General features: G+C 43.9%; 1 protein-coding gene across 10 annotated transcripts in view; it reads right to left on the bottom strand.

The window, feature by feature from the left end:
• Positions 1-1,317: 1,317 nt before the first annotated feature.
• TTF2 (transcription termination factor 2) overlaps positions 1,318-13,882 on the bottom strand; it is a 51,135-nt gene continuing 38,570 nt past the window's right edge. For 4 of the 10 annotated variants that reach the window (XM_078332854.1, XM_078332855.1, XM_054236687.2 and 1 more), the window contains 7 exons: positions 12,948-13,081; positions 11,957-12,127; positions 9,615-9,673; positions 8,690-8,840; positions 7,582-7,664; positions 6,567-6,641; positions 1,699-2,280 (listed from right to left, as the gene is read on the bottom strand). In XM_078332854.1, coding sequence (XP_078188980.1) covers positions 2,016-2,280; positions 6,567-6,641; positions 7,582-7,664; positions 8,690-8,840; positions 9,615-9,673; positions 11,957-12,127; positions 12,948-13,081 — 938 coding nt within the window. In that variant the 3' untranslated portion in view covers positions 1,699-2,015. Of the gene's footprint in view, positions 1,622-1,698; positions 2,281-3,601; positions 3,757-6,566; positions 6,642-7,581; positions 7,665-8,689; positions 8,841-9,614; positions 9,674-11,956; positions 12,128-12,947; positions 13,082-13,882 lie in introns of those variants that run through there. The other 6 variants (XM_078332856.1, XM_078332851.1, XM_078332853.1 and 3 more) reach the window with 4 other exon arrangements.

Raw genomic sequence — 13,882 nt, 5'->3', positions numbered from 1 at the left:
TGCTTGCTTACAACAAGGAAAATTAGAGAAGCTATTTTAATACCAGGAGGCATCTACCTAGAGTCGATTACTTGTCAGTGGCCTCAATATCTGAAGATTGTAGGTTACAATCCCTGTACCCCTCTCCAAACTAAAAGTCAGAATGCTTGAACCTGAAAGAATTCCTCTCCCCTAAACAGTGCTGGACTGGACACTCACAATGTTCATCTGATACCTTCTGGCTGACATTACTGATCTATCTGGTCAAACATGACATAGTTTATGTATCATGAAATAGTTATGCTATGAAATTCCCAGTGGAGCCTGAGATACATGCTGATCCACACATTGTACAGATGAAAGGACTGAGATGTCCAGGGAATCTGCAGCTTGCCTAGTATCAGTCAGCAAGTGGCAGAGCCAGGTGGGTACATTCTTGCTGGCCAGGGAGCTTCTCAGGTGATTCAATCTTTACCTTGGTGTATTGATCTTATAGCAAAACTTCAAAAAGGCAATATTACTTCCCTTGCTTCTTGAATTTTTTTTTGCTCGGAGTTTTGCTCTTGTTGCCCAGGCTGGAGTGCAATGGCACAATCTCAGCTCACCATAACCTCCACCTCCTGGGTTCAAGTGATTCTCCTGCCTCAGCCTCCCAAGTAGCTGGGATTACAGGCACACGCCACCATGCTCGGCTAAATATATTTATATATTTTTTGTTTTGTTTTGTTTTGTTTTTAGTAGAGATGGGGTTTCTCCATGTTGGCTGGTCTCAAACTCCTGATCGTAGGTGGTCCAACCGCCTCGGCCTCCCAAAGTGCTGGGATGACAGGTGTGAGCCACCGCGCCTGGCCTGCTTCTTGATTTCATCAGGAACCTTGTTGCTGCTGAGTTCTGAAAACTGCCCACCTTACAAATGAGGAATCAGAATGTAGAGAAAGTAATGATTTTTTTTTCAAGGTCACACGCCCAGCTAAGATGAACCTAGAACTAGAGTCAAGTCTTAGTTCTAGACCAGAATTCTTCCCACCAGGCCATTGTCTTTACCTTTGTAAGCCTTTAGATCTTGTTCTTACAGAAAACCTCTGCTTCAACAGGCTCTGAGTGCCTCAGTCCCCACTGTGACTGGGTTAACATAGGGTCTTGTTTCCTAACTCAAAGGAGAGAAACGTTTCTATGTAGGAAGAACTATGATTCTTTCTAGCAGAAATTAGCAGAGTAAGTGTTTTTTGAACAACTGCTAACGAGAAGAAGGAAATATGAATAATTTCCTGAAGTGTAAAAGTCTCAAGTGTTTGTATTAGGGTACAAACTACTATATGAACAACACAAAAATCTCAGTAGCTTAAAAAGAAAAAGATTCTTTGATCACATCATAGCCCAGTGGAGGTGAGCTGGGGCAAGGGAGGGCACATGGGGAAGTCATCCAGGGACCGAGGCTTTACTAGTCTAATAGAAAAGAACTGCTGAGCTAGTGGCTTCACCCTTCCCTAGGGCCTTGTAATCTTCCATCAGTTCCTTTGCACCCCGGAGGCCGAGGAGGGAATAATCTTTTATAACGTTGTAGCGGGCAGACTAGAAGTGACTCACATCACTTTTCTCCACAGTCCGTTGACTGGAACTCAGTAATACGGACCCCATCAAACTGCAGCAGAGACGGAAATACAGGCTCTCGGGGTGCCCAGAGGAAAAGAAAACGGGCTTAGCGAACACGTAACATTATTTCTGCGACACTGTCAAACACATTATTTATTAGATTGTATCAATACTACTATTAGTATTGGATTGCACCAATACGATTATTAATATTGGATTGGATTAGTATTGGACTGGATTAGTATTTATGAGATTGTACCAAATACTAAATGAAATAATGATACTAAATGCTACAAATACTGTAAATTTGTAAAAATACAAATACTATTAAAAATGACACATATATTACATTCTATAATACATATAGTAGAAATACCATAAGCGAAATACTCAATGATACAGTGAACCAAAGGCTACACCACTAAATGATATGGTGACAACCATTAAATGACTGAGTGACACACAACGCTACACGATACGGCAACGCAAATACTAAATGATAGACTGACCCTAAATGATCCAGTGATGCGGACAGTCAGTATCTGTTTATGCACAAAGCATCTCCTTGATCCGTCCTGAGAGGAAGAACTGTGCACTGAGAGAAGTGCAGAGGTGGCTGGCTGCAGGGATCGACTCTGCTCCACCCACAAAAAGATGGTTACGTGAGCAACATCATTGGCAAGAAGAGATGAAGAGACAGGATGGAGCCTGTGTTAGAGAAAGCAGTAACAGTGGTTCTCCCATCGTCAGGTAGGAAGACAAAGGCAGCACAGAACTTTACTAGCTTTTTTTTTCTTTGAGACAGGGTCTCACCTTATTGCCCAGGCTGGAATACACTGGTGCAATCACAATTCACTGCAACCTCAACCTCCTGGGCTCAAGGAATCCTGCCTCAGCCTTCCAAGTAGCTAGGCACTACCAGACCTAGCTAATATTTTATTCTTCATAGAGATGGGGTCTTACTATGTTGCCCAGGCTGGTCTTGCACTCCTGGCTTCAAGCCGTCCTCCTGCCTTGGCCTCCCAAAGTGTTGGGATTACAGGCATGAGTCACCACGCCTGCCCTCCTTTTTGAACTTTACTGAAGCTTATGTACAATTTTGCCAGAGTTGTTTTCCAAAATTATCCAACTCTGAAACATTTTAAATAAAAAACAACCAGTTTCCATACCACACATTAAATAAACTGACCTATTAATTGGTTAACATAACCCCTCCTCAATTCTAGGGATAAGATTATGCCTCATTTTGAGGAAGGTGAAAGGCTTGACAGTGAACTGAAATGCAAAGAACACAGTGAGGCTCATGGTTAGGCTGTTATCCCGGACCCCACTACAAACCAGCAGTGGTGGCACTCTGAGCCCTTACCCACTACAAACCAGCAGTGGTGGCACTCTGAGCCCTTACCCACTACAAACCAGCAGTGGTGGCACTCTGAGCCCTTACCCACTACAAACCAGCAGTGGTGGCACTCTGAGCCCTTACCCACTACAAACCAGCAGTGGTGGCACTCTGAGCCCTTACCCACTACAAACCAGCAGTGGTGGCACTCTGAGCCCTTACCCACTACAAACCAGCAGTGGTGGCACTCTGAGCCCTTACCCACTACAAACCAGCAGTGGTGGCACTCTGAGCCCTTACCCACTACAAACCAGCAGTGGTGGCACTCTGAGCCCTTACCCACTACAAACCAGCAGTGGTGGCACTCTGAGCCCTTACCCACTACAAACCAGCAGTGGTGGCACTCTGAGCCCTTACCCACTACAAACCAGCAGTGGTGGCACTCTGAGCCCTTACCCACTACAAACCAGCAGTGGTGGCACTCTGAGCCCTTACCCACTACAAACCAGCAGTGGTGGCACTCTGAGCCCTTACCCACTACAAACCAGCAGTGGTGGCACTCTGAGCCCTTACCCACTACAAACCAGCAGTGGTGGCACTCTGAGCCCTTACCCACTACAAACCAGCAGTGGTGGCACTCTGAGCCCTTACCCACTACAAACCAGCAGTGGTGGCACTCTGAGCCCTTACCCACAGGAGGTTAGATGCCAAAAAGGACTCTGAGGTCAGCCAAGGTGAGCTTGGTGACAGACTCTCCAGACCCCGATAGAACTTGTTTGGCCAAATCTTTCTTTTTTTCTTGGAGCTGTAGGATCTTTTCTTCTACTGTTCCCTCACAAACAAACCTAAAAACAAATAAATAAATAAGGAAACTCAAAAACTCAAAGCAGCACGTCTAATAACATACTCAACTTTTATGGCACTTCAGTTTTTAATCAGGCTTTTTCCTTTAAGTCTTCTTGGATCCAGTTAAGAACCCTCCCTGTTTGAGGGATCTAAACAACCTTGACTAGATATATGTCCATTGGAAAGGATGTGACTCACACTGACATTTTAATATGTTCTGAAGCTAAGGTAACTGAAAAAAAACTCAAAATAAGCAAAAGATATCCCAATCCAAAAAAGCATAGAGATCCAGCTTTCACCCAAAAAGTTCTACCTTGGTAAGTCCATAGGCCTCAAAGGTTATCAGATTTCTGCTAGTTTAAGTAGAGTATCTATTTCCTAGTGAATCCACACTGAAAACAGTTTTAAAACTAAGTAAATGTCACTGTTGTCATTTATTCACTCATTCAAAAGTCCGATTAAGCACTCACTGTACTATGCTAGGTGTGGTTCAAAAGTATTGATTAAGCACTCACTATACCATGCTAGCTGTGGGGACAGAGAGACGAATATGGTCTTGCTCTGAAGCAGAACACAAGTGAGACAGGTGTGAAAATTAATAATGTGACCTGGTAAGTGCTACAGTGGAAGTATGTGGAGTGTGCAAAAGGAGGAAAAGGAGATGTGTCCAGTGTAGTCAGGGAAAGCGCCATTAAAGAGTTAACTCTTAATTTGTGACTTGTATGTTGGGCAAGGGTTTGCCAGAGAGGGCAGTGAGGAGAGCACCCCGGGGAAAGAGAACACGTGCAAAAGCTGGCTTGAGTTTCAGAGCATGGTATAGTGAAGGGAGTTCACATTGACCATGTTGTCCACAATGGCAAAAGCTCAAGAGGCTGGCGGAGCCAGATCACAGGTGGCGGTGCATGTCACGCTAAGACATTTTGATTTGATCCTGTGGGAGGGGAGAGCTACTGAAGAATATGAGTGGATGACACATCAGGCTGATCAGTTAGGAAGAGCCCTTTGCTGGTGATGCAGAGGACAGGAGGTAGCTGAGTGGGAAAGCAGGACCTGGCAGTGGGCATGGGAAGGAAGAAATGGTTGTCAGAAACATTTAGAAAATACAGCTAAAGGACTTGGTATGTGGAAAAGAGAGAAAGGTAGGAGGTCTAGTTTCCAGCTAGATAATTAGATAAACAGGGATACTATTCACAGACAATGACTACAGAAGAATAGCAGATTTGAGGTGGTAGGAAGAAAAAAATCAATTTTGATTTGTGACGCTTGGGTACCTGAAACATGTAGTTGTACTTGCTACACAGTGGGTGCGCAAAAGGTATGTTTTATGAGCTGGATGCTCAAATGAACGATGAATAAAGGAGGGAGTAACAGATGAGTATGTGGACACTGGGATTCAGATATTCAGCAGGGGCTGTGATGTTCAAGTCTGAAGTGTAGGAGACCTTGGAACTAAAGATACAGCTTTTGGACTTACTGGAGTGGATAGAATTTATAAAGGAAGGAGCATACAGAATGAGCAGAGAAGAGAGCTAACAGCAGGAAGACTATCATAATCACTATATTTGGCAAAGTCTGGATGTCACTGGTGCCCTTTAGCAAGAGCAATTTCAGGGCGGCAACAGGGGCAAAAGCCAGTTTGCAAAGGCTGAGGATTGAATGGGAAGTAATCAAGTAAAGGCAGGCAGTGACTCCTAATTCTTCAGGAAACCTGGTCATGAAAGGGAAGGAGAAAAACGGCCACTGTGAGAGGGAATTGGTTGCATTAAGGCAGGTTTCGTTGTTTTTAAAGACAAGGGGGTCCAAAATAGGAGGCATTTTGCAAAATAACTGGCTCATGCTCATCAAAATGCCAATGTCGTTCAAACACCAAGACTGAGCTACTGCTCCAGATCAAAGGAGACAAACTTATGACCACTGCATGCTGCCAGGATCTGGGATTCTTCTGTGCTTTGTAGGACACACTGGGACAACTGAGTAAGATCTGTAGATCAGATAGGAGGAGACAAACTTATGACCACTGCATGCGGCCAGGATCTGGGATTCTTCTGTGCTTTGTAGGACACACTGGGACAACCGAGTAAGATCTGTAGATCAGATAGGAGGAGACAAACTTATGACCACTGCATGCGGCCAGGATCTGGGATTCTTCTGTGCTTTGTAGGACACACTGGGACAACTGAGTAAGATCTGTAGATCAGATAGGAGGAGACAAACTTATGACCACTGCATGCGGCCAGGATCTGGGATTCTTCTGTGCTTTGTAGGACATCACTGGGACAAGTGACACTGAGTAAGATCTGTAGATCAGATAGTAGTGTTTTGTTCATTTTAATAACCTGATTTTGATCATTGTATTGTGGTTATATAAGAGAATTCCCTTAATTTTAAGAAATGTACACTTAAGTACTTAGGGACAAAGGAGCATCCGGTCTATAACTTGTTCTCAAGTGGTCCAGAAAAACGTTTATATCCACATGCACACAGAATATGGGAACTTTCTGGTACTATTCTTGCACCTTTTCTGTATGTCTAAAATTATGTCAAAATAAAAGTTAAAAAGCAAAATAAGAGACAGGAGGGTCCTTTCATGGACTGCCCTCGCCGCATGCACAGGCTTGCCCTTCTTTTGCAGTGACCAACTTCAAACTTACTTAAATTTCTGGCTGTGGTTTGCCTGAGGGTTTGCCTCAGGAGCTTCATTAGTAAAGTCATCACCAGATGCTTCACATTTTATTAAGACACTACCCAAGAAAGACTTTCTCAAAGTAGAAGTTGAGAAGGGTCCAGGGTCCTGGGGACCATTACTTACCTGTGTATGACAACATCTTTCTGCTGCCCGACTCGGTAAATTCGGTCACAAGCTTGATCTTCGAGTGATGGATTCCTGTTAGAAGACAGGTAAAGCTCAAAGGAACGGATGCACTAGATCAGAAGCGACCCAACTACGGCCCGTGGGCCAAATCCAGCCCACAGCTTGTTTTGGTAGCTAAAATCGATTATTACATTTTAAAGGGATTTAAGGAAACCAAAGCAAAACAAAACACACAGATCCTGTGACAGAGAACTATGTGGGCTGCAATGCCTGCAGGAAAAAGGATCTGCTGACCCCTAGCCTAGGCTATACTGGCCTCAGACAAGCTGGTGCCAGGTAACAGGTTGACCTGCTGTCTGGAGAACTGGATCAATGACAGTCCCCAGCAACAGTGCCTGGTGCAGCAGTCTTTGATTGGCATAACTGGAAAACCAGAAACTGGTACTCATTATGAGATTTTTCTGGTAGCTACACACTAACTCGTTCATTTCGTAGCCACGAAAAGATGTGGTTGTACACTACTACATACAATGAATTCAAGGCTGAGGTATTAAGTATATTTGTAACATAATTAGAAAACCCCTATTCCTTTTCCTTTTGGAATAAAGCTTCTCCTTCTCTGCGAAGGTTGAAGTTTCCCTGGGTCCCAGCAAGTATGTCTGGAATACGGTATTCTGGAGAAGAGGTAAAACTGAGCAACGTTAACTCTTAGCAACATTAACTCGTGAAGAGAAGCTTGTGCTCCCAGTTTCCATGGAAACGGATGTTAGATTAACAATAATGTGAATGAACTATTTTGAGTAGTCATTTGAAGGCTTGCTAGCTCAGGAACTCAGGGGAGTCAACTAGCCCTATATCCTGCTTAGATCTGTATCTACCGACACTTAAAAACAGAAGCATCTCGCCAGTATGAACACAGCAATCAACATGAGAAGTCAGTTCCTACTGCCCCTCTCGCCCACTGGCCTCCTTGCTGTGCTGTGACGGCTCAAGACAAATCCAGAATCATTACCAGTGCATGTCCAGAAGAAAGAGATGGTTTCCTCCAGTCAGGTTTAGACCAACACCTCCAGCCAAGAGAGAGATTAGCATTACCTTCCAAGGGAAAACACAACGTTAACTTTGTTAAACAGACTTGGTCTCGAAACACATCTTGGTCTCAGATTTAAGTCCACGATTAATATAGACAAGCACTACAAATTTCCTACTGCTGTTATAAATTTAAACATTATAATGCTATCTCCCATGTCTCACTGTTGAGAAAAATCTCATCACATTTTGTATATGAGTCGACCTCAAAAATTAACTGAGTACCTGCCAAAATATATAAATGCTGTAATTTAGGACCCTGGGGATGGTCAGCTCAATAAACCAGATTATGTTAATTAAAATAACAATTTCCTCAGTCCCTACCCCTCCATTGCTATAATAATTCTCCTGCCTATCATCCATCCAGTGCTTTCCAAATCCTTATCTATAATTAGATGTCTGTATTCTTTCATTTTCTTCCATATTTCCTCATACCAAAACCCCACCTATCCTTCAAAGCTTGTGGCCTCTACAGAGATTCCCCTCATCTAACCAGCTCTGCTCTTAATCTCCTTTTAGTCCTCATATTGTATTCTTTTTAGAATATTTGTGCTCTTTAAAAAATACCCCAATACGTGTCTAAAGTTCTAAACACTTGGAAGAATCAAGCCTGTAAATATTTTTAAGTTGCCATATTAGAATTCTCTTTGTATTGGCAGGCGTAGTGGCTCACGCCTGTAATCCTAGAACTTTGGGAAGCCAAGGCAGGTGGATCACCTGAGGTCAGGAGTTAGAGACCAGCCTGGCCAACATGGTGAAACCCCATCTCTACTAAAAATACTTAGCCAGGCATGGTGGTGGGATCCTGTAATCCCAGCTACTTGGGAGGCTGAGGCAGGAGAATCACTTGAACCCGGGAGGCAGAGGTTGCGGTGAGCCGAGATCACACTATTGCAGTGCAGCCTGGGCAACGAGCAAAATTCCATCTCAAAAAAAAAAACAAAAACAAAAAACAAAAATCAAACAAACAAAATTCTCTCTGTATAACTCAGAACAATTAATGACGCAGCTCTGATGTGACCAGCTTGTACCTGAGGGCCTCTGGAGCGGTTAAATGCCTCTACCAAGTCCATTCTCTGCTTGGGGTTGACAGAGCCATCGATGGTGGCATAAGTCAGTCCATGCTTCTTCAGGTGCAGTGCTACAACTTTCAGCATGCTGGTCCACTGAGAGACAATGACACTGGAAAAAAGAATAAAATAAAAAATACCCTAACATAGATTAAACAAACCCATCTGCTGGGCTTTGACACCCCATCATTCTTAAGATTAGCTATCAAATGTTGACAAGAAAGGCCTCCTACCTAAGGCAGAAGACACACATTTAGCTCGTGTCTTAAGATTATAAGGCTTCCGGTTATTTCTAGATCCTTTCTACAATTTATTTCGTGCTAAATGAAAGTAATGACTCTGGAATTCTTTTATTTGGGGGCCTAGTGCTCATCCAGAAATCTGTGGTCCTGCACAAAAGGGACACTGACCACCCTTCCTGTGCCAGCCCAAACAAGCTACTGAGGCTCCCTCCTGCCCCCATGCTATCTTTATGGAGTTTTAAATTTTTATATTATTTTACATAAACAAATGCAGGTGTATAGCACACATGTTGGGTATAACAAATGACAAAGGAACCTCCTTGCATCTGAGGACCCAGCTTAAGAAGAACATTACCAGTGCTGCTGGAGCCTCCTCCCTCCCCTGCTTCTCCTTCTGTGCTTCTCTACTTTTAAACACTTCTTCAGATGCTTAGCTTCCCCTGATGCTCTAGGGACGTCCTTTTCCATTTGCACCACAAATATTTTAATGAGAAATCACAGGAAATGTGCTGTAACCTCAGTGCTTTATGCTGAACATCACTCGCAGTTCTTGATAGAAAAAAACTAAGATTTTAACTCTCAGCAAAACCAAATTTTCTCGATTAATTATGACCAATACTTGGATAACGAGAAAACGCAGTTACCTCTTTTGGGACCCTGAATTTCGCTGAATTGCCTCCAATTCTGCCAACAGAGATGAAATCTGGGAAAAGGTTACATCAACATTGTATGTTTAAACAGTTCACTTTTATCCATCTCCTCTCACCTGCTGTGTGAAGCCGGCTCCTAGATGGAATCTGTGCTTTTGCCTCACCCGTCTCTATTCCACCTTCCTCTCTGCAGCCAGAAAGCTCTTTCTAAAATATGAGTTTGTCACCTCACCCCTCTGGCTAAAGCCCTTCCACAGCTTCCCACTGAAGATAAAGGGATCCTCAAGGCGGCTTGCCGGATCCTTGCTGCTCCAGCCTCTGCTTACTTCTCTGGGTTAGTCTATGCCCTCCTCAAATGACACAGCAATCAGACCAAAGTTCTTCCTGTAAATTACACCTTGGCCCATCTTGTCCATTCTGTTCCCTCTGCCTAGAATACCCTTTTGTCACAGCTTAATGTCACTTCTTCTTGGAGGTCCTCTCAACCCCCAAAGTACAGGCTAGGTGCCTGCTGCCCATGTGCTATCACAGCACCTTTTGTTTCTGTGGTCACAGTCCTTATCATACCGTATATGAGCTCCTCACACTCCAGTGAAGCAAATCTTAGAAGAGTACTTTCTCTGTTTTGGCCGTGTGTGAGGGGCTGTGAGTACACACGTGGCCGAAACAGAGAAGGTCCTCTCCTAATGTTTGCTGAAGAAAGTGAAACAGCTTTACCGGCTTTGTGGCCTGCCCCCAGATGTCATTGAAGAGGACCCGTCCAGACAGGGGGACAATTGTTAAAGCTTCCGAACAGGATCCCTGGGTAAAGAACCCTTAGGCTGCATTTGAGTCCACAGGGGAGCAGTCAGTAAGAACACATGGGGCATGACTTTGGAATGTAGCTAGGCTCCTTCTTCTCAACTGCTCATGTGAAAAAGCTTTCAAGAGCCTCTAAGGGCCCCAGAGTTCACCCCCAGAATACTGGAGGAGGAAGAAACCTGGGCTGTAAGTCAATCAGGAGACAAATACTCAGAAGTTCTTCCTCTGTCCTCATGTGGCTGAAGCACTTTGGGACTGATTTCTCATCAGTGAAAAGAAGGACATAGGCCAGATGAACTCTGAGGCGCCCTGAGCTCCCACATTCTAGGATGCTGTCAGCGGTCACCACATGGGACTGCCTTCCAATCTTCACAAACTTTCTGTGCCTAGGCAGGAAGTGAGTCACGGGACTGTACCATTCAAATTAGCAGAAAGAAAAGCGGGTACATCTGTTTTTTTAGTTAACGACAGAACAGAGACACTGAGGTGCCTGGTGTCTTGGCAACTTGAGATTGTGGAAGGTGCTGTCACTCCCACATGAGAAAGCTGGCAATGGTGTTTTGAGAAACCAGGAGCCAGAGTCAAATGCCAGTAAGAAGCCTCCTTCCCTACATGAAACGACCTTACGTGGTTTGAACTGTTAATGGACATAGGCTAAGAAAACTTGTGAATAAACATGAACGGTGTTTCATTAAACAAGGAGCACAAATGATTAGGAATGTAAGTTTTAGCCCGACCGCTAACTCTGAAGGCACCAGCATGTGTGTTCTGGCCACATGTGCTGTTCTGTTTCTCTCTGCTATTAGTGTAAATGTTTTAAACTTTTAATTAAAAGGCAGCATTCCTTTTAACAACATAATGCCATTCCCCTGGAAGAGACCTCCTTTCTAGTTATTAATACATTTTTTCAAAAAAAAGCCCTTGAAGAGAGAGAGGTTGAGCCCACAATCGCAGCTTGAGATGCTAAGAGAGAGACAAGCCCCCCTTTCGAGACAGGCAGGACTCAGGTGACAGCACAGCTCAGCCTTCTTCCCGCAGGTTTCTGCCTTAAAAAGCTCTGATGAAAACAGAACAGAATGACTAACGAAGATAGAAGACTACGTAGGAAATGCAGCTCACACACGGAAGCCTTTCAACGAGTCAGAGCACCTGGCGCTCCGATGGATGACACTGTCTGTACAGTCAAGCCGTTGTTTTCCTTTCAAGCTTTCTCCAAACAAAATGCTCACCTGCATAGGCCCTGTACCTAGCACAACCTGGCAAGCTCCCCAGTGACCCATGACAGAAAATGTGCTTCAGTGCAATGCTGGGGATGTCCCAAATTACTCTCTGAAAGCCCCCTATGTAATAAGGCTTTTGTGTTATCTGTGAAATAAATGAAGCTTTAAGACTGAAGGGAGAATCTGATCAGCTGGAATCTAACGGCTCTAGCTCTACTGGCAAATGGACGTTCCCACTTGGACAAATGAGGTGCTGCCACACAGGAAAATGTGTGAGGAACTGACGTCTCTACTGCTACAGAGGAGACAAAATACCTTGGTGCTCTCTCGCGTGTCTTCGAAAATCTCCATCTTGAAGAAGGTGCCGTTAAGGGAGACAGTGGAAGACGGCTCTGAGTCACGGAGTTCTGAAAAGGTCAAAGCGCTGAGCTGCTCCTCCAGGGAAAGGACGAGACCTTCACCCTTCAGTTCCACTGGATCCACAGCCTGAACAGATAAAGAAGGACAGAGCAGTTGGGAGTCACGGCAGCAAACCTTGTTACCTGATGATGTTCTGATTGTTTAACACTTCACAGAGCAAAATGTCTGACAATTTGTCATCGGGAACTCTTCAAGACACCTTGATTAAAGTGTGATCTTGGAAGGTTTTTCACCAGATAAACCAAATGATGGAACTGCCAGAGAGATGGCATAATCATTCCATTTTTCCGAGCTAGAATACATTGAGCTGTGATAATCAGAATATTTATTATAGCTTCTAAAGTGAATAAAATACTTTTAATTTTGGATATGCCTCCATCCAGTGTAGAGACAACTTTTCAGTCTGTATAACTGAGTTTTTATAACTGGAACCCAAAACCCCAATACCGCCCGAAAGCAGAAAACCCCAAGAACTGAATTAGGTTTGTGACATTCTGAAGTACCACAGTATTTACAAAACGGCTTCTTTTTAAACAAAATGTCATTTTCCATTATTAAACAGTTAATATATAACAAAACAAACAATAGACATACATTTTTCTTGATGCCATAGGAATTATCAAGAATATGAGATAAAGCAAAATAAATAAGCCCCCTTTTCTCCAACCCACCAGAAAACAAAAATAGAAAAACCAAAACAGCATTCTTTGATCAAGCAGCCTGGGTCCAAGCTGGAGGAGAGTGCAGCTGACTTCCCGGGCGGCCCCTGGGGGGCCCTGTATGACAGCAGGCTAAGGGCTTCTCTTACCGACTTCAGTAAAGAAGCTGACTTCCCAGGCGGCCCCTGGGGGGCCCTGTATGACAGCAGGCTAAGGGCTTCTCTTACCGACTTCAGTAAAGAAAGGTGACAGCAGCACTGGCGGAGTCTCAGCAGCTGGGACAGTATGTGGACGGTGCTGGATGTCGGCGAGTCTGCTGCCTCAGAGCGTCTAGGCTCCCAGGACCCAAACTCCAGTGCCACTTCCAGGAGGGAAGGCAAGCCACAGGATGGTACAGGATTTAAAACAGAAAAATATGGAGAGAGCCAGGAACTACACGGGGCTACTTTAACCGCGTTTGATCTGAGACTCAGTAATACAGTTATAACTCACTTCTATGCCAATTAGGCCAAAGGAAATAGGGGTTTTTCTTACAGAACTACCAGCATTTTAATAAAGCAGATTTAGGAAACAATTAAAAAGAAGTTAAATCCCAGGTCTGGTGTTTGCGGATCAGTAGCTTTTACTCTGGTTTGAGGGTCTCACTTAAGGTCAAATCTCTGATACCAAGGATTCATAACCTCACATGTCTGCATTTTACTGAATCCAGATCCCCATTTTCATCAGCCATATGTATGTATGAGAGTCCTACAGCTTACCTCTACTCAATGGATTATTTTACTGAATCCAGATCCCCATTTTCATCAGCCATGTGTATGTATGAGAGTCCTACAGCTTACCTCTACTGAATGGATTATTTTACTGAATCCAGATCCCCATTTTCATCAGCCATGTGTATGTATGAGAGTCCTACAGCTTACCTCTACTGAATGGATTATTTTACTGAATCCAGATCCCCATTTTCATCAGCCATGTGTATGTATGAGAGTCCTACAGCTTACCTCTACTGAATGGATTATTTTACTGAATCCAGATCCCCATTTTCATCAGCCATGTGTATGTATGAGAGTCCTACAGCTGACCTCTACTCAATGGATTATTTTACTGAATCCAGATCCCCATTTTCATCAGCCATGTGTATGTATGAGAGTCCTACAGCTGA

The sequence above is a fragment of the Callithrix jacchus genome, chromosome 7 (assembly GCF_049354715.1).
Source record: "Callithrix jacchus isolate 240 chromosome 7, calJac240_pri, whole genome shotgun sequence".
NCBI classification, from domain to species: Eukaryota; Metazoa; Chordata; class Mammalia; order Primates; family Cebidae; genus Callithrix; species Callithrix jacchus.
The sequence above is the reverse complement of the archived record's forward strand: the minus strand, read 5'-3'. Positions and strand labels throughout refer to the sequence as shown.